The sequence below is a fragment of the Mya arenaria genome, chromosome 5, assembly GCF_026914265.1.
Source record: "Mya arenaria isolate MELC-2E11 chromosome 5, ASM2691426v1".
NCBI lineage: Eukaryota > Metazoa > Mollusca > Bivalvia > Myida > Myidae > Mya > Mya arenaria.
The window spans coordinates 66,152,838-66,180,668 of NC_069126.1; the positions used below are offsets into that span (position 1 = coordinate 66,152,838).

At 37.1% G+C, this 27,831-nt stretch overlaps 1 protein-coding gene across 1 annotated transcript; it reads left to right on the plus strand.

The window, feature by feature from the left end:
* The first annotated feature begins 1,697 nt into the window (after positions 1 to 1,697).
* LOC128235894 (aggrecan core protein-like) lies at positions 1,698 to 25,473 on the plus strand. The gene is made up of 5 exons (XM_052950681.1): positions 1,698 to 1,752; positions 5,425 to 5,889; positions 23,132 to 23,530; positions 23,919 to 24,613; positions 24,991 to 25,473. Exons 1-5 carry the CDS (start codon positions 1,698 to 1,700, stop codon positions 25,471 to 25,473), a joined length of 2,097 nt encoding a protein of 698 aa, XP_052806641.1.
* The last annotated feature ends 2,358 nt before the right edge of the window (positions 25,474 to 27,831 follow it).

Consider the following 27,831-nt stretch of genomic DNA (forward strand, 5'->3'; position numbering starts at 1 on the left):
AGGTTTATCCGAACCCGAGCGTAGGGTGATATGCGGCAACGAGGTTTACCATGGTAGATGCTTTTTCTCCCACCTAATTTAAACAGACTAAAGTTAAATTGTATTTTTTCGCTGGAACTCTTTTGTACGTAGTCAAAATAATTTGCGGTATGTGAGGTATATGATGAATTATGGTTGTCACGCATGTAAATAGTTCTGAGGAGAGTGCAGCATTATTTCTTCAATGCAGCGTTGGAACATTTTTGGTGCTATTTAAGGCGAGAAATAATTAGTTTGGATTAGAATTATTGCCACATGACAAAGTTTCCATGATGCTACAAATGACGGTCTTCAACAAGGGAGGTAATTGTGTGATGACAATAAGAAATAGTTCCATACGGGTATTAGTTATATATTTGCCCGTGGGCAAGATAAGGATTTCCAGCATGGCCAAATGTTTGGATCTACTAATCTGAGGTGGGAAATATGCCGTCCTCGAAATTAAACAAGCAAATATTAGGTATTTTTGTCTGCGGCTGGCTGTTCGTTGCTCAAACCAGGCCTTTTTCGCCAGCTCGCGGCGAGCTCGATGTAGTTGTCACATTGGCGGTTCGATGTATGTGCGTGCGTGCGTTCATGTGAGCGTTTGTCTAGGCTGTTACTTTGCCAAGTATTTGGCGATTTTAAAATAGTTTTGCTCATATGTTCACAATGAGGGAACTGTGTGCCAACATTATATATCAAGAAGAGATGTTGCGATTCACCGAATCATCATCGAATCGTAATCGGATGTTGTTGGTTTTTTTTACAGTATTGTCAATGAAACACAATTGCAACGTTTGTTTATAATTGCTTCGGTTATAATTTACGATAAAACATTTTTCCTTTGATTAAGGATCAATTGAAGTATGTATTGAATAAAATAAAGGGTTTGATGCGACACAATCGTTTATTCATTTATTTAATGTAAAGAAACGCATACGATCTGTAAGACTTTAGTGGTCTGCATTATATTGTTTAAACTACACTCTAACTGCTCCTGATTGAAATCAATAACGGCTAATTGCTGAATAACTGACATATTTGTAATTAAAACCTGAGATATTCTGCCTTTTCATTAGATAATATATAATTTTGGCTACTATATATTTTTAATGTTTATTCTTTGAATGGTCTACCGTAGCTTAATACTTAATTCTTGATTAATACTTGATTTCCAAGACCTGTATAATTGCGACTTTGATCTTGGTGGAAGGTAATGAACATTACCTTGGATCGGATTTTATGCTTTGCTCAATTTCCATTAATGAGGACAATATTTTATTGACCAATAAATAATTCAGAATAGTATATGCAATAAGCTTAATGGTTATTCCACTGGTAGGATAAGGGTAAACTTTTAAGGGGTTTAAACCGGTAATTGAGTACTGGTCCCAATTTCTCACCAAAATAAAACTGCAGTCCATCTGAACGGGATTAAGAGAAACTCACATTTTGACTTTAGTATGGTATGTGTTATATTTGAAGAGATTTTACAATAAGGGAAATAATCTTTTTGACCATCCCGAACAACTAATTTGTATTTAGTGAAATCAAGATTAAATAAGAATTTTGTTTAATAAAATAAACTTCTTAAGCTTGTTATGCTTCATAATCATCGAGAAGCTGGGGCCAAGTAAAAAAGGAAAAATGTGTTCTAGCGTTGATCAGGTTGAGGAATGGTAGTCAGAAGGTCAGGTGAAAGGGAAATCAAGGAGGAAGACAAAATGCAAGGTATTACATGCTGCAACATATGTATGGACGTATAGGTAAAATAGTCTACAACGAAAGACGTCAGCTTGGAGTATGCAGCAGAACATATTTTTAAGTGATACACCTTTAACTACTTACGAAATTATGCATTTTTGGAAAATATGAATTACTGATAACAAGATTGTAACATTATTTTTCATAGCACAAAACGCATTAATATTAAATGATTGGTGAGTGCTAAAAGATTTACTGTGATCTATTTTCGTTACATCAGGTAAAAAACCCGTCTTCTGCACCTTTCTTTCAAATCAAACTCGTTATTCTTCATAAAAACACTTGTTTCTGATATTTCTTCATCCTTTTTGGTACATTAAAAGATTTGTTTTTATTGTGATAAATCTTATTTGGCAGTAAGCGTGCATCCTTAAAACCAACTTGGGCGTCAATAGAACGCATTTTATTATATTGCAACTTTTTTTCTTTATGTATACACTACGACGAATTTCTAATTGGCCACCTAGTTTTTTTTATCATATTTCAGAAAAAGTATTCTGAGAAATACAAATAACCAAAAATAAGTTTAATATGATTTATTCCTAATACGTTAAACAAAACTTCAAATTTGATCACGGAACAAACTTTTCAGAGCGGGTTAACATTGACACCCTTCAAACAAAAACAACAACTGCAAGATCAAATCACGTATTTCATTTTGTTTTAATACTTTGTATGTCTACCTGCTGCGTCAAATACAGAAAAGCACATTGTCCTCATTGACATAATGTATTATGTGAACCTACTGTTTTGGAATGACTTCCCAAATGTAATGAATAACACGAAAATTTGGTTGCAGCGGCTGGGCACGCACCTTGTGCTTACAAAGGTCCCACACGTGCTCGATCGGATTTAAATCCGGACTTTTTGCAGGAGTGTTCGCACGTTGTTTGCTACAAGGATAACTTGTATGATTCTGGCCGCGTGACATGGTGCTTGCTTGGCATGGATATGAGGTAGAAGAACCGACCGAATGATGACATTTTGATACCTCATCGCGTTCATGTTTCCATGAATGGGTACAATAGGAGATTTCATGTGCATGGAAACTCCATCTCACAGCATAATGCAACCACCCCCGAAGTTATCAAATTCTACCAGACAGTTCTCGTTGTTCCGTTTGCCCCAAAGGTGATATACGCGAGCACGTCTGTCATTCTCACGTAGTCCTTTTGGGGAGTCACTCTTTATTCTGGGCGTCGTCGAAGATCTGCAACTGTTCAGGTTTGTACAAATTTCGCCAAAATAGTTTCAATACTGAAATGTCAACTATTGAAAAGCCTTGCAACCTGAAAAATAATAAATTCCACTTAATGTTGATTCAAAGATGAATGTTAATAAGATACAATGGATTTCAATGATGATTGGTCAGTCCGATATGACACAGGTATTGTAGAGTTGACGACCCATGTTATTGTTTACGTAAATAAGAATCACCTACAAACTGATATAAAATGTTTCTGTTAATACTTTGCTCTTAATAACAAATCGTAACACATATTGCATATGTTATAACGACGTGTAACATACCTTTTTGTACAAAGAAAAAGCAATTTAAATGGTCAATTGGTTGTGTCAGTATTGATGAGGTTGCTAATGAATTTTGCTATTTAGCTATAGGATTTCATTACACAAGAAATATGCCAAAAGTGAAATAGACATTAAACGGTCAAACTTTTAAGCCTACAGTCGTTTACAAGCGATATTTAGTAATGCCCGTAATATTTAAACAATACCTTGTCTATTTTGTTCATTTGTTGTACCCATAGGTATTGTTGAGAAATATTGGGAATTAAAAACACATACGGGGTTGGCAAGTTGCAACTGATGTTTTGTTAAGTGCTCCAATGCACCAGTTGGTAGTAACAAGCCCCACCCCCCCATTTTGTTGGTCGTAGGGGTATACCGTTGATAGCGGTGGAAATGGGCCGCGTTTTTAACTTCCAGGTTGCCCCGCATTTTATCCCGGACTTGCTGGACCAAAGTCAAAGTCACAGCTATTCCCCGGACCTTTGGGGAAAGGGCGTGGTTATATTGATTGGTGCATAAGGAGGGCTTGTTTGGGGTGAGGTATGTAGATTCCTATTATCTATTATGTGTTGAAGAGGAACCTTGAGCTTGTTTGAAAAGGTAATATAAAAACATCACACTAACTTATTTTCAACATTCATAATTATCGAGCAACGCAATAGCTATGTCGGAATATATGTTAATACAATAGTTAATAATAAAGTATTTGTTTTGGTGTTCATTTATTAAAGCTGTGTTTTAATTTGAATCTTTAAAACATTTTCCATGATTGTATATCGTAATTATAATTCTAATAACTTAATTTACTGAATTCTTTGTTGTGATGTTAAGACCTGTTATAAAGATACATCAATGCATTAATGGTTAGTTAACATTTACAAAGACATAAACTTATGAAATAACATACTATTAATCAACTGATTAATTTATATTAAGCAATATCAAAACGAAAATAAAATAGTTTGATCATGTTTTTCGGTAATCAAAGGCATTCAATTATGTGTGAAAAAACGTTTTATCGGCTTTAATTTGTTTCCTTTCTATACTCTTCAGGATTGATTCAAGTAGATATATCTTAATTGAATAAATCACATCGGCGCATGCCGAACGGTGAAAATAATTCTGATTTAATAAATGCCATTATGAAGATTTCGTGTTCAGAGAAAATGTAATAAACACTTTGTTTCAAAACCAAGATAAAAAAACAGCTCGTCAGAGATCAAAAGGCGATGTACAATGCTTGATATATAAGGACACAACTAAAATTTTCACCACGACAAATCTCACTTCTGGAATGCATCATGTTCTCCACCATTGTTGTGCTCGGTAAGAGATTATACAGTATTTACTATCAAGTTATTCAAACAGTTTTTTATTGTTATACACTACTTAACACTGTGGAATTTATATGACAATTGATGAATGTCACGTTGGTTATTTAACACACGTTTTAACGGCAATGTGATGATACATGTTAATATTTTTTATCACGAGAAAGAAAAACCGGGAAATTCGTCTATTGAAGTATATCTATTTCCAAACATCAGCGTAAACCTGTTCATTTGAATGTCATCTTTGTATCGTGTATCAATATCTGGATTATATTATGTACTTGTGTTTGACACTGATGTTAAGCTGGTTTGAACGGGAACCAATACGGATGCTCAAAAGTTGATCATTTAAAGAAAACCTGCTTTATAAAGCGACAATTGTTTTTAGACTGGAAAAGAGATCTCAGGTTCTATGTCAAAATATCGGGATGTACCTCAAGCAAAGCTTCATTACATAATTGTCATATGAGATTGCGCTTAAGGGTATACCATCCTTAGCATACGCATTTGTCCTTCCTGTTTTCCTGATGGTGTTATTGTTATTATTGTTGTTGATTTGAGCTAATTTTGCCCGCTGGTACGTTCAGTATATTTTAAATATTTGCTGAACTGCCTTTTGTTACACTTATTTATTATCTTTCATCGGATTTCCTTTAACGTTTTACACAATGCAATCATTATATTCGATCGCGTTCCAACTTTCCGATGATATTTTGGTAAATATTTCACCATGCCAATTTAACTTGTCGTTTATATGGTTGTCTTTCCTTTTTTTCAGGTCTTCTATTTATCCTACAATTGTCAGCATATACACCAACTTCTAGTACAACAGTTGGTGTCAACAATTCACATCGTAATGGAACCACCGAACTTCCAGCCATGGACTCACTGAGTGATTTGTCATCGCCTTGGCAATCTGATATTCTGGATGAAGATAACATTCATTTCGGCGCTGATGGAGATGATAGAATTTCACGAGAACAAAGTTCGCCTAGTTCTGCTCTTGATATCGTCAACCCAACACCTTATTGGCCACTCGAAAATAGCAGCGATTTTAGGGGTGTTGCAGGAAGCAACCAAAATCCTAGAGAGCAGATATCCAATATACCAGAACATGGTGCGGCACAGACGACAATAATCCCATCGATTAGCAGTCGGTCGGGTGGTTTTGCAGAAAACAAAAGCACACCAGAAGAAACCATTTCTCACTCCACAGCGCTTGGGGTCGCTAACATAACAACAAGTAATCCGTTAAGTAGTAACCTCTTTATTAATACCCTGCGTTTCAATGTGACCGTGTCCGATTGCCTTGAAGAACAATGCTTTGAAATCAACGATAAAGGATCTTGTCATTGCGATAAGAACTGCATTGTCTTCAGTGACTGTTGCTATTTACATGTAGATAAACTATTGGAGGATGTTTACGACCTTAGTTATGGCTTGTATTCAATGTTCATGGAAATAAAAGATCAAGCAATCCGTCAAAACATTGCCCTTTTTCAAATGGAATGTGTCATAAATTACGACGTTGAAATGGGGTTTTGGATGATAAGCAAATGTCCACTTGATTATTTCATTCAAGAGCAGTTTCTATGTGAATCTGTGTATGGCTACAGCAATGTTAGCATTCCTGTTGACCTCGTAAATGTAAAAGGCCAGTATGTGTATACTTTTAAGAACATAGATTGTGCAAAATGCAACGGACCAGATATTTGCTTTCTAAAACCACGGAGTGCTAATTTGTACTGTTTGAATACAACTGATATATTGATCACCGAGCTGACACCTATGGAAGATATAACGAAATTGTGTACGCAATTGCTTGTCAGCGACTACCGTAGTCAACAACGAGAATGCTTTCGATATAAGAATGTCTTTCCAATTATTCAAGAACCTCAAGAACTATCTTGGACCCTACAAAGGGAGAGTTTAACACTTTGCGAATGTTATGTTATGCCCGTAATTGAGCGGAGTACCGGTCAAATCATGTACATAAATCCTCATTGTGTTTACCCGGCCGGAATTACAAATCTTTCCTGTCCACGTTATTTGATAATAAGTAATGGCACATCAGCTAGTAGGAAACACAGCAATATGAAGATAGTCTTTGATATTAATCCTTATAACGGAGAATTCACCCAAAGAGTCGAGTGTTTTATAAAACAAGCAGTATGCTCACGATATGAAGTCTTTGATTGCAGGACTTCCGAATGTCGCTTTTTGTACTGTAAGCCGGGAATGGTTCCTGTAAACGGACAATGTGAAGCCGATGAAACAGAATTCGGAAGTTCACAAGTGCCGTTCATACCTGAAGTCGAACGATATTTTGAATGCCCTCTTGATATTTCGGAGTACTCTAGTTCCGGTAAAAACTATCATCTGTAGCTTAAATTCGACGCCTCCGTTTCTTTAGGAGTACCGTTTATGGTCATAGTAGAACGAGTTTTAGCTTAATTAGAAGGACTTCACAATACGCAGAATATCTTTCAAATCGTTTCTATGTGACACTGAATGTGTCGTAGGAACACTCGAAGATATAAATCCACTAATATTTTCATTCAACATTTACAGCGCTATCTGGATGAAATTGTATGAAGATGGTTCGAGGGAGTTTGTTTATTCTCATGGATTGGTTGATCAAGTTTGGAATTTAGGTGATAACTTAACATCATCTTATAATAATAGCTTGCCAATATTTGAATCGTCCGATACGAACCTCAACCTATCTTTACCAGACCTAGAAATACCATTACAGCTTATTGTGAAAACGTTTGATAGTATCGGATATCTGAATTGTTCAAACGACAATACTAACCTATTGTAACAAATGCTTCCTTTCAAGTTTGGGATATGAAAGTCAGTCTCACAGGTTTGAATGCAACGATCGAACTAAATCAAGCTCTGTGGCAGTTTTCTATAACAGATTTCAAATATGAACCGAACGGGTTCGTCGTAGCCTGTATGTTAAAAAGACCACTAGAAGTTTTGAACTAATCTATGCTAGAGTATAATATAGCTGATGTTGTTATTGACCACGCATTCGTTTCTCTGCTGAGCACAGGGACAAAGGTTCATACTGGAAGATATTATAAATACGGCGAACATATGTTTGTTTGCGCTGACGATGTTTTAGCTCTGTACAGATTTATGAATATTTACAAGTATGTCGACCATTATCCAGTTGCAACATATGTGTCATATTCGTTATCAATTTGTTCGACCCTTTTGCTCCTTGCAGTACATTTTATTGACCCAATATTACGAAATATTCATGGTATGAATCGTTGTGCTATTTCCTTCGATTTACTTCTGTGTTATTTACTTATTCTTGTCCGACCCGTTCTCAAAGGCGTAAAAATTTGCAAAGTAGTGGCAATTTTATCTCATTTTGTGCTTCTAAACACTTTCCCTTGGATGAATGTCATTGCAATTGAGTTGACGAGAGCTTTTCATTCGAGCGATGTTCTTTGTCACAGGAATGACCAACGACGTTTCTTCAATTTTTTTTGTTTCCTCTATACTCGTAACAACAACCCTATCGTGTATTACTCTCGCATTTGAAATTATTCCGGTAGATACTTCTTTCAGACCACACTTTGTTGAGGGTGGTGTTTGTTGGTTGACAACTGGTCGGACGGTTATAGTGTTCGTTCTTATCCCTATCTGCACCAGTATGTTACTCAACTGCATTGCGTACGGTGTTATAATTTGGAACGTATACAGACAACGCCATGTCTCAAAGTTGGTATCAAAATCAAGCAGCGGTACGCATTTGATCATGTTTTCAAAGCTGATACTTATTCTTGGATTTTCATGGATATTAGCTATAGTCGCTGCTTTTGTTGAAATTCAATGGCTTTGGGTTGCTAACATTATTTTCACTGGCCTGCAAGGGTTCATCTTGCTGATGTGTACTCTGATAAACCGAAGAGTTCTAATTAAAATGAAAGCATCCCTCAGACTTCATTAACTACGAGCTCTGAAAAAGCAAAATGAACCTTCAACAGACCAGATAAGATCGTTCCCTGACCATTCAGGAAACGAAAAAGAGTCTCATCTTTGCACACGTTTGCAAAATTCCAACATAATGAAATGCAAGTCTCTCGCATAAGGCGGAAGATTAAAGTTTTTGGCGTACAAACCAATATAAATCAGCACGTTTATATACAGATAGATCTCACTTAAAAGGAATGCGTTACACAAAAGAAATAACTCTGGGTTGAGTATTTTGAGTTATTGCACTTTGTTAATTTCCCTATTTATTTTTTGTCTACGGAAAGCTTTAAAATACTGTTTTTAGGTATTGCCCTTTGATAATGTATTCTTATTTTTGTCATGAGCATAACTTAAATGCCTTTGAGGTATTTTACAAAAAGATGTCTTAATATTTGTCCATTGTTTAATTGCAATCATCGGTCACATTGCGAATTTGATACTTTTCTTTCTTTTATGCTTTTCGATGAAATATGGAGTTTTATCAGTGAAATCACAACAGTGAAAATATCAATTTGATATTTTCACTGCAAAAAAGGAGTGACATTATCAACTTTCAGAACTACTTTAAAAATCCATTGTAGTAACTTCCCCTTGATCAAAACATAACACTTCACTTTGATCCAGAAAATGATGGCAATTAAAATATTTAAAATTTTAAGAAATGTTATATTATGTTAAATAATATATATGGAAGTTTACAATTTACCGTTCGTTAGAAAAATGGTTATCCCGTTTTTCAAACATTTTTCATGACCTTGAAGCTGAATGTTCGAACATTTGCTTTTATACAAAACAAATTACAGACGAAAACAACTGTTCGAAAATAAATAGAATGTTATATCATCGTTCAAATGTATTTTGAACTGTCTGAAATGTATTTTGAACTGTCTGTCGTTGTAATACGTAATACGAACTTCCCGGAAAATTCATACAACAATTTACAGTGAAAATGATCAGTGATTTTCCTGGCATCGCTACTCGTGAAAATATGTTTTTCTATGACACTCGTGAAATAAAATAGGATCTAACACTGAAATAAACTAATATCCTCGATTTATTCGGCGGAGGATATTGCAGTATATGACTGCTCTAAACTAGTGTTTTACTTCCCGCCTTCCTTAATCTTATATGTGTTGAGGTATTGCCTTCAATTGTACAAACGAAACATTCATTTGGATTATGGTTAGCTCAATTTGAAACTGTGTTTTGCTTTAAAACTAAAAAGAGGTTGTAGTCCTTATTTCTGTATAGTAGAACCATCAGCTTATATTAATTGTTGGGGTATGAATCACATCCAGGGATATTTTAGTTTGATTTGTCACTGTAGCGTACATTATATTATGAAATACAGATATTTTCATTTATCTTAGATTAACACATATATGTAAGATAACACGCTGTTAAGTGAGAGAAAGTGATAACACATATGTGCGTTGAAACACTCTCTCTCTATATATATATTGAAATTTATTTCAACATGAAGTGTATGTTTAACATAATACCAAAAAAAATGTTGGGTGCATGCTTGATATGAAATTTATAAATGCTTGAAATATTGTAAATAAATATTTAAATTATCGTATATAAGAGTATATGATTGATTCGATTTTAGCAATAAATGCCTTTATTGAGTTTTTAAATGAGAACATATTTTAGTTTTGGGACAATCGCTTACGGTCGTAACTGGGGCTTTATACCAAACATTACATATAATAACGAATCATTTTCGGTAATATCTTAACACACAATTTAAATATCTGAACACATAGGAATGTTATGCCCCTTTGAGTTATATAAGTTAACCTGTTATCGCCTGATTCTGGAATGCATGTATATCTAAGTTCGACATGAAAAGCATCTGTAGCTTTTCTTTTACATAAAAAGGTTAATGTGTTGGATGTTTTTATCTTATTAACGCTTTTAAAGTTTTTTAGACAAAGCTAACCTAAAAAGTGATTTGGTATGGCCTTACAAATAAATGCGCTATAAGTTTGATTGGTAACATATGGGAAAAGATAATTATCGCCATTGAACCAACGCTAGTGTCTGCTAATAGAGATAAGTCAAAAATATCTAAAATGAGAACAGCATCATGCACAAGTCAGTGTTTTTTCTTAAATATGGCACAGTGGTTGGTGCAGTGTGAGGGGAGTCTTTTGGTGATAAAGTTGACTTTGCTAATTCATGTTATCTTTTAAACCTTTTTTTTGGCGAACACGTTCATGGCTGACTCGGAGTGTTTATGCATGTGACTTCAATTTCTTCAAATATTTTACATTTTCAAATCATTTGGGAGGAAAGATAAGCTAATACATGTCGCTTTATTTTTAATAATGTTTTCCTAATTTGTTCCCAGTTTTAGTACAATAATGCTTTTTATTATGAAACTCTATGATCAAACAGTTTTAAACATTTTATTTTATAAGGCAGACTGTGTGTGATGTTTATAGTTTCGAACAATGACTGCATCGTATCGTTGAAAAGTTGTTACATTAGGTGCTCTGAATTGTATTCCTCCGTCTGCAGATGGAGTTGGGATCTCTAATCATAGAAGTACTTGGAGTTAACCTATAAGTTTAGTATTATTTGTTTTATTGTTAAGTTTCCTCAAGATAAGTTTCCTCAAGATAATGCATACTTTGATAAGAATTACCTTTTGCGTTTTATCTTTATTAAGGATTCTATGAGTTCCAGTCAAACACACCATGCACCGACCCTTACCTGGTGAGGCAAAACTTCTATAGGTGCATTACGTATTCTTAAATAATAGTTTTGCCGTGAACGACTCGAGTAAGGGTTTAGATAACTATACTTGTGTCATAATACTTTTCATTTAACACTTTTAGACGGAATTCACCACGATCAATATAATCAGTTTGCAACTGGCGTTGGATCGTTTTTTATAGTTCTTTATCTTATATAGCCGCTGTTTACAGCATTAAGGTTTCATTGAGATGAAACAGATACCAACAGATGAACGGTCAAACCATAAAACTTGATAACTGTCTAAAGTTTTCATTATCAGCATATAAATAAATCAATACAATTCAAGAATGTGATCTGTACGAACTATAATGGAAATCCTGCTAATAGTAACATGCTTTTAAATTATATTCAATGATAATTATCACACCATGAAAAAGTTTTAAAAATAGGTGCCTGAGATTATTTATTTGGCCTTTGAATACAGTTTCATTCTTAACTGTTCATAAAATGTTATCCATTTTACCTCGAGCAAATCGTGTTTTAGGAGTTGTATATATACTTCTGATGGTACAACGTGTATATGAGAAATGGAGCAATGAAAACGCGAATGCCGATTGTTTGGATTGAAGTGAGCGTGGTCTAATGTATTGCTTTATCAGAGGTCGCCCTTTTAGAGAAAGCAGTGTCAAAGACGTGGTACATTTAGTCACATTCTTAGGGTTCGCATCATTAGACATCGCGTTATAATACATCACGTTATTATGGATCGCGTTATTTTGGATTGTAGTATTAACTTTATTTTCTTCCTTTTATTACGCTCAACACATTGTACGTGTGAATAGAGGTAGACATTGCATATCAAATGTTATAGTATAATATATTTAAATTTGAAAAGACATAAGATACACTCTAATAACACATAACTAATTGTAGCCGAACTACATTCTTAAAATACTAGGTCATATTGCCAGGTGGGTTTCGCAATGTTTTAAAAATAAAACACCTGAATTTGCTTGTGTCGATTGGCTTTCGACAATCATTCTCTCACATTTTCCTTTGGAAGTACACATGTACTATTGTCATATTTTCTATGTATAGCTGGTAAATATTTCCTGCTTTCATTTGCAAAGTAGGTGCACATTCATCAAAGATATGCTTTACCCAATTGTCTTACAACAGATAATGCCTATTCATTTTAATTGACTCATTTTAAAGTAGTTTATACTATATCGATGATAGATTGTAGTTATTGTCTAGTAAGTTTATGAGAATCCTATAATCCGTTTCTTAATAAGAATATGAAGTGGGAATCTCTTTAAGTCGCCATGCAGCAGCATAACATGAGGTTCGCCTTTCTTTACTTTGAAAACATGCGATTCATACAATTAGTTTGTATTTTCTCAATTGAGCTAAGGTCTCCAAATCCCCACACTTCACAGCAATATAACAAAATTGGGGCAACAGTATAATCAAACAATTTAAATGGGCAATCAATTAATAAATCTAAGGTTTTATATTTATTTTAACATACAGACTAAATAAAGCGTTTCTTGCAAGATCAACAACATGTGTTTTGGCATTTGCAAATGTTCTCTTCTTTGCAAAAAAAACAACGAGGTATTTAAATGTTTTACAACTTCAAATCTTTGACCTTACACAATACTATTTCTATTATCTCTTCTAGCTCTATCACCAAATACTTAAATCTTCGTTTTATCTACATTTATATTTATCTTCAACATAGTGTTATAGTGAGCAAAGTTTTCCATTGATAATATAAAATCGCTTACATTCTTTGCAAAGAAAACTATCATCAGCACATAAGTTACAACAAGTTTAAGATACACAACTAGGTTATCAATATCAATATTCACACCGTGGATTACTTCTACTTAACATATACTGCCCTAAATCATTCAGAAAGAGGGAAAACGAAACAGGGGATGACTTTTCTCTTTGGCGAAACCTTCTTCTACAGTTAAAAAATCAGAAGTGTTATTGTTCACCATAAGGTAAGATTTGATACCCTGATACATATCATTGATTAATAGGGATCGCGATAAATTGGATCACTATATTAGGTATGATCGTCCGATTTATGGACAGTTACAAAAAGGGATAAGCCGTGGGTGTTGAGAGATTGCAAAGCTAGCCATGTAATACGCTATTTATTGAACCATTTCCATGCCGACATGACACAAAACAGTCACTTCACCCACTATCTTTGTGATTAAAGTTATGCCGACCGCAATTCACTCTTCTTAACTGTATAAAGAACTCGGGTAGCACGGGCAATAAGATATAAAGCGTTAGACGGGATAGAAAGGACTTATTTTCCGTTATAAATGTAGAATCATCGATTGCTGATATATAATAAGTGCCGTCTTCGGAATTTTGCGAGCAAATATCAGGGGGGGGGGGGGGGTTTGTCTGCGACTGGCCGAGCGGGCACGGCTGTTGGGTGTTGGAACGAGGCCTTTTTAGACAGCTTGCAGTGACCTACACATAGTTGTGACATAGGCGGTTTGGCCTATGTCAGTTCGTGCGTTTGAACATGCGTTCGTCCGCCTGTCGCATGTTGTTACTTGGCATTTCAAAATAATTGTGATCATATGTCCACTTTGAAGTAACTGTGTGTTTACATTAGATATCAAACAGGGATATATCGATTCACCGATACATCGTGGAATCGTAATAGGACGTATTATTTATGTTTTACAATGAATATCGTACGGCATGGAATAAATATATAAAAATAGACAGTATTTGTCACATAATCCTTGATTGGGTTATTATCTTCGATATAACGTTTTGCTTTTAGTAATGGTTCAAGATTGTGAGCAAAATATAAACGGTTAGATGCGACACAGTCGTAAGTTCGTTTATTTATTGTTTGTAACGACATTCTAATGATATCCAAGTTTTTATTAGTCTGCAATTCATTGTATAAACTATCCACTCCTGAGTAAATTCAATAACGACTGACTGCTGATTTACCGAAATATTTGTGTTGAAAAGCATACGTAATGCTGCCTTCTCGGTGGACAAAATATAGCGTTGGTAACCATATATTTTTCATATTTAGTCTTTGAAAGGTCTACAGTATCGACTTACCATTTTGTGATTTTCAAGACCCGTATTATTGCGACTTGGATCTAAATAGACGGTTATGAACATTACATTGGATCGGTTTATATTCTCTGCTGAATTTCCATTAGTCTGTAAGACTATATTTTATTGACCAATAACTAATTCAGAGTATATGCAATATACTTTGAAAAAGATATCCTTGACAAACAGAAGATACGTCAACAGTTTGAAAAAAGCAGTCTGTTTAGAACTATTTATTGAAAAACAGAAAAGTACGGCACTGTTCCTGTCTATGATGTTAGGGTAACAGAGACTATAAATATTGTTTTAGTGTCAGCATACGCTTTGTTGTATAACACATATCAAATATATATATTTTAATTTGTATAGACTTATTCTAAGAATCAACATAATGTTTACCAACAACAGATTTCTTGAACAAATGAAATTAAACTGGAAATAAAGGGGGCATACCTTGACATATTTACCAACATAGACGGCAGTAAAATTTAGGTATTTATTCTTAAAATGCTGAAACAGTTAGCTATTGTGGCAAACTATGAAGAAAAACAGTGGGTTTGATTGATATAAATAAATCTCTTAACATCATGGGACTGAAAACACACACACTAAAACTGCAATACAAATCTTACGGATTTAGCGGAAAAAGGGATTGTATAAGCTGTACGTGTTCGTCGTATTAAATTTTAAAGCTGTTTAACCACAGTCTTGCTTGTTCGTTATTAACAGCGTCGTAAAAAATGTTTACCTTTATTAAAGGTGTCCACATTTGTGAAAAAAGGATTATAGCAAAGGGCCACTTGGTAGTATATTGTTCGTTTCATTGTCATGAAAAGATTAGGTAATAATTACAAAATTGCTACGAGTTCATGCCATTGGTTACTTACCTGTAATGTTATACTGCACTATTTACCGAAAAAAATAATTTAGTCTCGTCAAATCAGTTTTAGAAGGCTTATATAAACGAACAAATACAACAATACATCAACGTTTTAATGGGACTTACTTTTCACAACAAACTTGTACTACAACTACCCCAAAGCTATTGTAAATAATTAATGCAAACACGTATATAAATATGTACAAACCTTCAATATAACTACACTATAAATGTGTTATTTATGTATAATCCATCATAAATTTAACTATTTGTCCCTCGCCTTTATTTACCGAAACGTTTGAAAGGCTTGTTAACATTGCTTGAAAGTTTTATGACTCTGGATCATATATATTTGGCGTTACGCGCTATACCAGATTACATCCTATATGAGCTATACATGTGTTAAAAAATCAAGGGCAATTACTATCTTGCACCTCCTGGGTGCAGCCACAAACAAAATAAGTGCGGATCTTTACATGTCGCTTTGCATTCCTGTAAAGAAGCATTACACTAACCAATATACTTTTGGAAAGGCGCGACAAGAAGATAAAGAGCTTGTGAATGAAGGACGGACAAGGTCAAGGTAAAATTTATATACCCTGCTCCCATGAAAGAGTGCGCGCATAATAAGAAGTGCATTATCGTGAAATATGTAGGTTTAACAAAGGCTTTTAATGTACATTGCATGTTTTCAGATTTCAACGGACCAAATTGTATTTTAGCATCGATACAACAAGATCAAGCAGCAAGAAATTCAACTATGCAGAGGAAAGGCACTCAACGCAAAAAGGCAATACAGAGTGAGACATACAACATACCTATTAAACTATGATTTGTTTATGCTGTTTAAATGTTAATGCAGGGAGCCAATTCTGTCGATAGTATTCTAAAAAGTAACTAGTTAGCCGAACTTATAAACCAATTAAATAATAATAGTGGTGTCTTGCCTTCCAAATAGTCCGATTTTAATTATACGATATAAAAATACATTTACGAACACAGGTTTTATCTTTTTCCATTGTAAGCTTAGGCTTCAGACAATTGAAGGTAGTTTACACAGGATCTCGGTCCCTATCTTCTAGTATTCCTTTCTGAGCTGTGTGAAGTTGGTGCGTAGCTCGTAGATCGTACATCAGCATTCTGCCTATTTGTCAGTTCACACTATTCGAATAGTTAAGGTCAAATATATAAAAATATAGTTAAATGTACAAATATCCATGTGCAGTTTCGTGTTCTTGACATTCAAAAATAACATTTAAGGTTTACTTAACCTTCCTTATCCATACTTCGGTTTCATAATATAAAACTTGCATTAAATGAAGCAGTTATGCCTATCACGTAATGTTAGTTTAATGTAAGAAAACTGATATGGTATATATAGGGAAAACATATTGAAGTAGTAAAACTTTTAGTTCTTTTGCATTTTTTGTTTAGTTTTACGTTTTAAATTATATGAAGAATACTTGGTTTACTAGGCGTGAGTAGCGTATAATTGTGATAGTTCATTTTTATATTTATGATAGGGAAATGTGAATGCACACTTTGATTTTCTTCTACTAAAATGAAGTTAATAAAAGTATGTTATTTTAGTTGTGTATGCAAATGATTTCATTGGAGATTCTAGCCAATCCGATAAGACCGCCAATGATCAAAGTTGGTCTGTTACTGGTTCTTTCTGCTTTTCTTCAGAGCTTGTAGTCAGAGAAGTCAGTCTTAGGGACGCTTTCATTTTAATTAGAACTCTTCGGTTTATCAATGTACAAACCAGCAAGCTGAATCCCTGAATTCCATTAAGAATAATGTGAACAACCCAAAGCCATGGAAGTTCAACAAAAGCAGCGACTATAGCCAATATCCAAGAAAACCCAAGAATAAGACTCAGCTTTAAAAATACGACCAAATAGGTACCACCACCTGTTTTGGATGCAAACTTGGCGGCCTGCCGTTGTCTGTATATGTTCAAAAGTATAACACCGTAGGTAATGCAATTCATTAACAGACTGAAACAGACAGGGACCAGAACGAACACAAAAACTGCGCGACCATTTGTCAACCAACAAACACCACCCTCACCAAAGTTTGGTTTAAAGGAAATATCTACCGGAATAAATTCAAATGCGAGGGTTATACATGATACAGTTGTTGTTATAAGACAAGATAATATGAAATACTTGACAAAACGTCGGTGATCATTTCTGTGACATACGGCACCTTTTGAGGAAAATATCCTCGCCATTTCAAACCCAATAACCGTCATCCAAGAGAACGTATTTAGAAGCAAATGATGGGACAAAATTGCCATTACTTTGCAAATAATTTCGCCTTTGAGTAAGGGTTGAAAGAGAATTAGTAAGTGCGTCACAAGTAAAACGAAGGAAATAGCACAAAGATTCAGACCATGGATATTTCGTAATTTCGGGTCAATAATATGCACTGCAAGCAGCAGAAGGGTTGAACATATTGATAAAGAAGATGAAACATATGTAGCAACTGAAAAATCATCGACATGTTGGTAAATACTAATATATTTTGAAGCAGTTAACGCATCCATAGAGCAAACAAACACTTGGTCACCATATCTATAAAATCTTCCATTAGGGATAATTTTCCCTGTGTTCACCAAGGAAACGAAACCATCCTCAATAATAGCTTCAGTTAAGTCATATGCTAGCACAGAACAGTTCAAAACTTCGGCGGGGCGTTTAAACATACATGTTACGGCTAACCCGTTCGGCTCAAATTTCGAATCTGTTATTGAATACTGCCATAATGTTTTACTTAGTTCGACCGATATATTCAGATCTTTAAACTGGACTTTCATGTTTAAAGGTTGGAAAGAGGCATTTCCAATTAACATATCAGAATGTTCGTTTGAACAATTCGAAAAATCATTTATGTCAAAATTCTTCACAATTAGTTCAAACGGTATTTCAAGATTCGGATTTGGACTGTATTCATCATACTCATTAGAGTCAAATTTGGATGAACCATAGTACTCATAATCCGGATAATTTCTCTCGGAATTTTGCTCTTGATCAAGCAGTCTATCTGGCTCATTGTTCAACGTTTCCTTCAAGAGTGCACTGTATATGCTAAAAGAAAAGAGAAACGGATTTATTTCCCCGAGGAGAGTGACCTTGACACATTCTGTGTCACACGGAAAAAAATAGAAATCTACTGTTTTCTGTGAATAGTGAAATCGTTCTATTTCTGATACAACCTTTTCTATTATGGTAATCAACTGTTTTTTTGAAGATGCGTTAATGTCCCATTTAAGTTGCAAAAGGAAATATTTACTGGAGTTTGTATACCTCGAAACACCTAGTGGACGGTCAAACATTATTTCTACTTTAGGTGTGAAAGAAACGGAAGCACCTTGGGTTACCTCTTTTACGCAGCGTCCGTTAAGAGGAACCATTCCCGACATACAAAACAAAAAGCGACATTCGATAGTTCCGCAATCGAAGATCTCATACTGTGAACAAACCGCGTTTGATTTTACACACTCTACGCTTTGAATAACTTCTCCGTCTTTAAGATTAATGTCAAAAAATACCTTAAGATTAACAGGGCTAGGATTATTTGACGCGCTCCCATTATTAGGTACATACTTTGCACAGGTAACATTTGTAATTCCCCACACATAAGCACAATGGGGGTTTCTGTACAATATTTGACCGGTGTTGACACTGCGTGTCTCAATTACAGGCATAATATAAAGCATGCAAAGTGCTGACATGTCCTCTGATAGCTCTTCAACATCTTGGAAATTTGGAAGAACGTTTAAGGGATTAAAACAACTTCGTTGTTGATAAGTGAAGTGACTATATAAATAGAACTCGCACCTCTTCGCTATTTCTTCTATCGGGGTCATTTCAGTAATAAATATGTCAGTGTTATTCATGCAATATAAGCTCCCACTCCATGGTTTTAGAAAACGAATATCTACTCCGTTGCATTGTGCACAATGTATGTTCTTATAAGTGTTAAGATAGCTACCAAACGCATTGATCTGGTCAACAGGAATACTAACGTTACTATAGCCACGAACAGACTCACATTTAATCTCGTCTTCAGCACTGTAATCACCATTAGAAGGGCATTTACTTATCATCCAGTAGCCATGGTCATTTCCATCATTAATGACACATTCCATTAAGTTAAGATCACTGTTTTGAAGGATTTCTTGTTTACCAACAGTATCAAGTATCGTGCTCAGGCCATCACGGGTGTCATAGGAACCGTTTAAAATTTTATCTACATAGAAATAACAACAATCTCTAAATACTAAGCATTTGTTGTCGCAATGGCAATATCTTGAACGAACGATTTCAAAACATTTTTCTTCCATGCATTCTGTCACGGTGACATTGAGCCGCAGTTTCATGTCAGTGAACACACCTTGTTCGGATTGGTCTTGGCTGCTTCCGGCATAACCAAACGAATCACCATCTTGATCTACAAATTGAGGCAGATCAGTCAAGGGTTTTCCTGTTGTCGAGTATGCGATACTAAGACCTGGTATTGTTGAACTGTGTCCATTAGGGCTTAGGTTACTACCTGCAGCATTGCCAAATTGACCGTTATTTTTGTATGGAATATGGGTGGTAAATGGGTTTATGGTTGTCGTGTAGGCATTGTCAAGTGTTGGTGTATTTGAACTTTGTCCGATGTTATTGTTGATCCTTGTAACATAATGAGAATGGGTGGTTTCTTCGACTTGAACATCCGGTTGCATAGTCGATAATTTTTTGTTTTGCTCGAACAAGGAAACTTCCGATGGGTATTCGGTTGATTCATTTGGACGTGGGCCTATGCTTTTCTGTAAATCATCTTCGGATGGAACCGTCGATGTTTCGGGTGCTGTTGTTGGTAGAAGTATAAGAACAACTGGAAAAGAGACCGCAAAAGTGAATAACAAATTGAAAACATAACCCAAATGAACTTCATAACAAGTATAAAACGAATGGTATAAAAAGACAATTTGAATTGCTAAGAAAATACGAACATCTAAGAAATAAACAATTTCAACAGCAACGTTTGAAAAGATTGACGAAAGGAACATTCTCCAGATCGCAAGAAATAGGTCTAATACGTGTAATGCATGAAAAAGAAACATAAAACGTTTTATGGTTTTAACCTGGAAGGTACCTCAAGTAAAATTATTAATACCTTATTTATTTTTCACAGTATATTGCTTAGCTTCTTTGATTGGCAAATTTGAATGTACAAAAGAACAAAATGTATAACAGTATAAACAATAGATATTAAACAAAACATAAATAAAGGATAACTGTCTGTTCTAGTCAAAGATCGCAATATATTTCACCCAATGAACACCGAAAGCTTTACTTTACGAGTGGCGTAGCCACGAGTGATACATTTACTTGGTGTTTATCACTTGGTGTTTAAGAGGAAAAGTATTTCGCGATCGTACACTGAAACAAACCATTTTTTATGTTATGCTGAAAGGATATAAATGACACGTTATCGAAGCTTTTCAGAAAAGGGCGCAGATTGTATGCGAAAGGAACATCTCATCGGAAATGACGTCGTTTTAATATTGTTCCATCTCTTTGCACGCTGATGTTTGATCGGGCCCCAATATCACGAAAATACTTTAGTCAAATCTCAAACTATATCTCAACTCATTTTACCATATAATACAAACATTATTGGAAACAAAAATATGTTTTTACATTTTTTAAAACGCATTATTTCTTTGAATATTGTGATCAAAACCTTTGTTCTAGATTCCAATTGAAAACTTTTTTATAGCCAAAATTGAACTTGAGTTCAATTCATTGCCTTTGAACAATTACTGAATATATTTTGCTCTAGAATAAGATTTCTTTGCAACAATGTCAAAATCTTTCAATAACACATTCTATGAGAAAATAGGTTTACAAAAAAGTTGTAAAATATGCAGGATTTTGAATAATACGATGCTTGTTTGTTGTAAAATGAGTTGAGATAAATATTGAGATTTGACTTAAGTATTTTCATGATATTAGGGCCTGGACCTTAAAATGGGCTAAAATTTTAAAACAGTGAAACATAACAAATTAATATTTTCACTATTTGAAACAATGAATTATCACTTTTGTTTCACTGATATATTTCTACTTACCACTTGAAAGCATATAATAAAGTACTATACAATTTAAAGTTTAACGTTAAATACACTAAAGGAAATGGAGTGTATAACTTAATAATGACAGTAAACTATAAAACCAAATTCAACTTTTAAATAATTTAAATTGTAAAAATATTTTCCACATCCTTTTTTTATATTTGCTAATAATTACAACTTTATTAATATAACATAACATATGATTTAACCTATCCATTTTATTTCAATCATGCATAAAACAGTTTAAAATAGTCCGCTTAGTTGACAATAAGAAATATCGTAGATGCTCTTACCAAGTGGGCACAGGTAAAGGTACACCATGCTGTTCCACAATGTGTTCCTCTCGTTAACGAGTTGAATAAAAATATATATATAGTATTATTTTATCACCTCCCTTTGATCAATTACATGGTGTTTTATCCTTGAAATTATAAAAAAGGGTTTTATTAATGTTCTCTGAACACGTTATTATTAATGGCTTACGTTAATTGGAAGGATTTACTTAATGAGGAAAAATTATGGATTCCTTTTATTCAATCGGCTACAATCCCGTTTAAGCTAAATTTGTAATTATAAGCTAGGACTATAAAGCGAAACAAATGGAATCTATACGGTATATAATAAACCAGAATGTAGCATTAAAGAGCTCACCTGGTTTAATCGTGTGATATATATACACTTTGTACAGAGTTTGCCTTTAAAGCAAAAATAATTACAGCTTAAAGAAACAATGTACAGGACAGCATATGTTCAACATATTAAAGTCGAAAGTATAAAGTATACGTTTATCATGTGACGTTTCTGTGTTCATAATTTGCAAACACACACTTGTACTGTTTCACAAACTTATAAGCAACTAACAGTGGATTGCATTTATTTTCATTTATTTCAAGTAAAATAAACATTTCATGAACCATGACATTAAATAATCATAAACATAACATAATTATGACTGGTTGTCGTATCTGTATAGGCATCAGGGCTGGTTGTCGTAGCTGTATAGGCATCAGGGCTGGTTGGCGTAGCTGTATAGGCATCAGGGCAGGTTGGCGTATCTATATATCCATCAGGGCTGGTTGGTGTAGCTGTATAGGCATCAGGGCTGGTTGGCGTATCTATATATCCATCAGGGCTGGTTGGCGTAGCGGTATAGGCATCAGGGCTAGTTGGCGTATCTATATATCCATCAGGGCTGGTTGGCGTAGCTGTATAGGCATCAGGGCTGGTTGGCGTATCTATATATCCATCAGGGTTGGTTGGCGTAGCTGTATAGGCATCAGGGCTGGTTGGCGTATCTATATATCCAACAGGGGTGGTTGGCGTAGCTGTATAGGCATCAGGGCTGGTTAGCGTAGCTGTATAGGCATTAGGGCTGGTTGGCGTAGCTGTATAGGCATCAAGACTGGTTGACGTAGCTGTATAGGAATCAGGCCTGGTGTGCGTAGCTGTATAGAAATCAGGACTGGTTGACGTAGCTGTATAGGAATCAGGACTGGTCGGTGTAGCTGTAGAGTATCAGGATTTGATGGCATAGCTGTAAAGAAATCGTGACTGGTTGGCGAAGCTGTTAAGAAATCAGGACTGGTTGGCGTTGCTATATTTCAATCAGGACTGGTTGGCGTAATTGTATAGAAATCAGGGTTGGTTGGCGTGGCTGAGAGGAATCAGGGCTGGTTGGCGAAGCTGAAGAGGAATCAGGGCTGGTTGGCGTAGTTGTAGAGAAATCAGGGCTGGTTGGCGTAGTTGTAGAGAAATCAGGGCTGGTTGGCGTATCTGAAGAGAAATCAGGACTGGTTGGCGTAACGAAAGAGGAATCAGGGCTGGTTGGCGTGGCTAAAGAGGAATCAGGGCTGGCTGGCGTAGCTGAAGAGGAATCAGGGCTGGATGGCGTGGTTGTACAGAAATCAGGGCTGGTTGGCGTAGTTGTAGAGAAATCAGGGTTGGTTAGCGTAGCTGAAGAGAAATCAGGGCTGGATGGCGTAGTTGTAGAGAAATCAGGGCTGGTTGGCGTAGTTGTAGAGAAATCAGGGTTGGTTGGCTACCTGTATAGGCATCAGGGCTGGTTTGCGTAGCTGTATAGACATCAGGGTTGGTTGGCGTAGCTGTATAGGCATCAGGGCTGGTTGGCGTATCTATATATCCATCAGGGCTGGTTGGCGTAGCTGTATAAGCATCAGGGCTGGTTGGCGTAGCTGTTTAGGCATCAGGGCTGGTTAGCGTAACTGTATAGGCATCAAGGCTGGTTGGCGTAGCTGTATAGAAATCAGGACTGGTTGACGTAGCTGTATAGAAATCAGGACTGGTTGACGTAGCTGTATAGGAATCAGGACTGGTCGGTGTAGCTGTAGAGTATCAAGATTTGATGGCATTACTGTAAAGAAATCGTGATTAGTTGGCGAAGCAGTTAAGAAATCAGGACTGGTTGGCGTTGCTATATTTCAATCAGGACTGGTTGGCGTAATTGTAGAGAAATCAGGGTTAGTTGGCGTAGCTGAAGAGGAATCAGGGCTGGTTGGCGTATTTGTAGAGAAATCAGGACTGGTTCTCGTAGTTGTAGAGAAATCAGGGCTGGTTGGCGTAGCTAAAGAGGAATCAGGGCAGGTTGGCGTAGCTGAAGAGGAATCAGGGCTGGTTTGCGTAGCTGAAGAGGAATCAGGGCTGGTTGGCGTAGTTGTAGAGAAATCAGGGCTGGTTGGCGTATTTGTAGATAAATCAGGACTGGTTCTCGTAGTTGTAGAGAAATCAGGGCTGGCTGGCGTATCTAAAGAGGAATCAGGGCTGGTTGGCGTAGCTAAAGAGGTATCAGGACTGGTTGGCGTAGCTAAAGAGGAATCAGGGCTGGTTGGCGTATCTAAAGAGGAATCAGGGCTGGTTGGCGTAGCTAAAGAGGTATCAGGACTGGTTGGCGTAGCTAAAGAGGAATCAGGGCTGGTTTGCGTAGCTGAAGAGGAATCAGGGTTGGTTGGCGTAGCTAAAGAGGAATCAGGGCAGGTTGGCGTAGCTGAAGAGGAATCAGGGCTGGTTGGCGTAGTTGTAGAGAAATCAGGGCTAGTTGGCGTAGTTGTAGAGAAATCAGGGCTGGTTGGCGTAGTTGTAGAGAAATCAGGGCTGGTTGGCGTAGTTGTAGAGAAGTCAGGGCTGGTTGGCGTATCTGTATAGGCATCAGGGCTGGTTGGCGTAGCTATATAGACATCAGGGTTGGTTGGCGTAGCTGTATAGGCATCAGGGCTGGTTGGCGTATCTATATATCCATCAGGGCTGGTTGGCGTAGCTGTTAAGGCATCAGGGCTGGTTGGCGTAGCTGTTTAGGCATCAGGGCTGGTTAGCGTAACTTTATAGGCATCAAGGCTGGTCGGCGTTGCTGTATAGAAATCAGGACTGGTTGACGTAGCTGTATAGAAATCAGGACTGGTTGACGTAGCTCTATAGGAATACGGAATGGTCGGTGTAGCTGCAGAGTATCAGGATTTGATGGCATAGCTGTAAAGAAATCGTGACTGGTTTGCGAAGCTGTTAAGAAATCAGGACTGGTTGGCGTTGCTATATTTCAATCAGGACTGGTTGGCGTAATTGTAGAGAAATCAGGGTTGGATGGCTTAGCTGAAGAGGAGTCAGGGCTGGTTGGCGTAGTTGTAGAGAAATCAGGACTGGTTCTCGTAGTTGAAGAGGAATCAGGGCTGGTTGGCGTAGCTAAAGAGGAATCAGGGCTGGTTGGCGTAGCTGAAGAGGAATCAGGGCTGGTTGGCGTAATTGTAGAAACATCAGGGCTGGTTGGCGTAGCTAAAGAGGAATCAGGGCTGGTTTGCGTAGCTGAAGAGGAATCAGGGCTTGTTGGCGTAACTAAAGAGGAATCAGGGTTGGTTGGCGTTGTTGTAGAGAAATCAGGGCTGGTTGGCGTAGTTGTAGAGAAATCAGGGCTGGTTGGCGTAGCTGAAGAGAAATCAGAGCTGGTTGGCGTAGCTAAAGAGGAATCAGGGCTGGTTCGCGTAGTTGTAGAGTAATCAGGGCTGGTTTGCGTAGCTGAAGAGGAATCAGGGTTGGTTGGCGTAACTAAAGAGAAATCAGGGCTGGTTGGCGTAGCTGAAGAGGATACAGGGCTGGTTGGCGTATCTATATATCCATCAGGGCTGGTTGGCGTAGCTGTATAGGCATCAGGGCTGGTTGGCGTAGCTGTTTAGGCATCAGGGCTGGTTAGCGTAACTGTATAGGCATCAAGGCTGGTTGGCGTAGCTGTATAGAAATCAGGACTGGTTGACGTAGCTGTATAGAAATCAGGACTGGTTGACGTAGCTGTATAGGGATCAGGACTGGTCGGTGTAGCTGTAGAGTATCAGGATTTGATGGCATAGCTGTAAAGAAATCGTGATTAGTTGGCGAAGCAGTTAAGAAATCAGGACTGGCTTGCGTTGCTATATTTCAATCAGGACTGGTTGGCGTTATTGTAGAGAAATCAGGGTTAGTTGGCGTAGCTGAAGAGGAATCAGGGCTGGTTGGCGTATTTGTAGAGAAATCAGGGCTGGTTGGCGTAGCTAAAGAGGAATCAGGGCTGGTTGGCATAGCTGAAGAGGAATCAGGGCTGTTTGCGTAGCTGAAGAGGAATCAGGGCTGGTTGGCGTAGTTGTAGAGAAATCAGGGCTGGTTGGCGTAGGTGTATAGGAATCATGGCTGGTCGGCGTAGGGGTATAGGAATAATGGCTGGTTGGCGTAGCTGTAGAGTAATCATGACTGGTTGGCGAAGCTGTATAGGAATCAGGACTGGTTCGCGTCGCTGTATAGGAATCAGGGCTGGTTGTCGTTTTTGTATAGGAATCAGGGCTGGTTGGCGTTTCAGGACTGGATAGCATAGCTGTTAAGAAATCAGGACCGGTCGACGTAGCTGTATAGAAATCATGACTGGTTGACGTAGCTGTATATAAATCAGGACCGGTTGGCGTATCTGTATAGGTCTCATGGCTGGTTGACGTAGCTGTATAGGAATCATGGCTGGTCGGCGTAGGTGTATAGGAATCATGGCTGGTCGGCGTAGGTGTATAGGAATCATGGCTGGTCGGCGTAGCTGTATAGGAATCATGGCTGGTTGACGTAGGTGTATATGAATCATGGCTAGTCGGCGTAGCTGTAAGGGAATCCTGGCTGGTTGGCGTAGGTGTATAGGAATCATGGCTGGTCGAAGTAGGTGTATAGGAATCATGGCTGGTCGGCGTAGCTGTATAGGAATCATGGCTGGTTGACGTAGGTGTATATGAATCATGGCTAGTCGGTGTAGCTGTATAGGAATCATGGCTGGTTGACGTAGGTGTATAGGAATCATGGCTAGTCGGCGTAGCTGTATAGGAATCATGGCTGGTTGACGTAGGTGTATAGGAATCATGGCTAGTCGGCGTAGCTGTATAGGAATCATGGCTGGTTGACGTAGGTGTATAGGGCTGGTTGACGTAGGTGTATAGGAATCATGGCTGGTTAACGTAGGTGTAAAGGAATCATGGCTAGTCGGCGTAGGTGTATAGAAATCATGGCTGGTTGACGTAGGTGTATAGGAATCATGGCTAGTCGGCGTAGATGTATAGGAATCATGACTGGTTGGCGTAGGTGTATAGGAATCATGGCTGGTTGGCGTAGCTGTATAGGAATCATGGCTGGTCGGCGTAGGTGTATAGGAATCATGGCTGGTTGACGTAGGTGTATAGGTATCATGGCTAGTCGGCGTAGGTGTATAGGAATCATGGCTGGTTGACGTAGGTGTATAGGCATCATGGCTGGTTGACGTAGGTGTATAGGAATCATGGCTGGTCGGCGTAGCCGTATAGGATTCATGGCTGGTCGGCGTAGCCGTATAGGAATCATGGCTGGTCGGCGTAGCCGTATAGGAATTATGGCTGGTCGGCGTAGCCGTATAAGAATCATGGCTGGTCGGCGTAGCTGTATAGGTCTCATGGCTGGTTGGCGTAGGTGTAGACAAATTTGGATGGTTAACGTTGCTGAAGAGGAATCATTACGTTAAAACGTAATTGTTGAGAACTCACGACTGCTTTGCATAGTTGTACTGGAGGTTTGACTGTTCGGCAGAGTTGTAAACGAGTCACGAGTGATCGGCGTTGTTGTGGAGGATTCAGGATTATGAGAAATAGTTCTGCCATTATTTTCAAGTGTGAATGGCGTTTTGATGGTTCGGGTCATATTAGTTTGTACAAAACGTTCATTATCTGTCGACGCTGAAATAGCCACCGCAAATAGAACTGAAAAGAGGAAAACAAGCGTGTGTTTTAAGATTTTCAAATATTACTGCCAGTATTTATACACTGTTTAAAATATTTTCGATGATCGTCAAAATTATTTCAGTGTCTTCATATGCATTTTCT

Excerpts from the sequence above, each read along its gene's own strand:
- LOC128235894 (XM_052950681.1), top strand. The coding sequence starts at position 1,698 with ATGGTAGTCAGAAGGTCAGGTGAAAGGGAAATCAAGGAGGAAGACAAA. Across the intron at positions 5,890-23,131 it reads GGTCGCTAACATAACAACAA|AGGAATCAGGGCTGGTTGGC; the intron begins GTAATCCGTTAA and ends GGCGTGGCTGAG. Across the intron at positions 24,614-24,990 it reads TTGTAGAGAAGTCAGGGCTG|AAATCAGGACTGGTTGGCGT; the intron begins GTTGGCGTATCT and ends GAAGCTGTTAAG.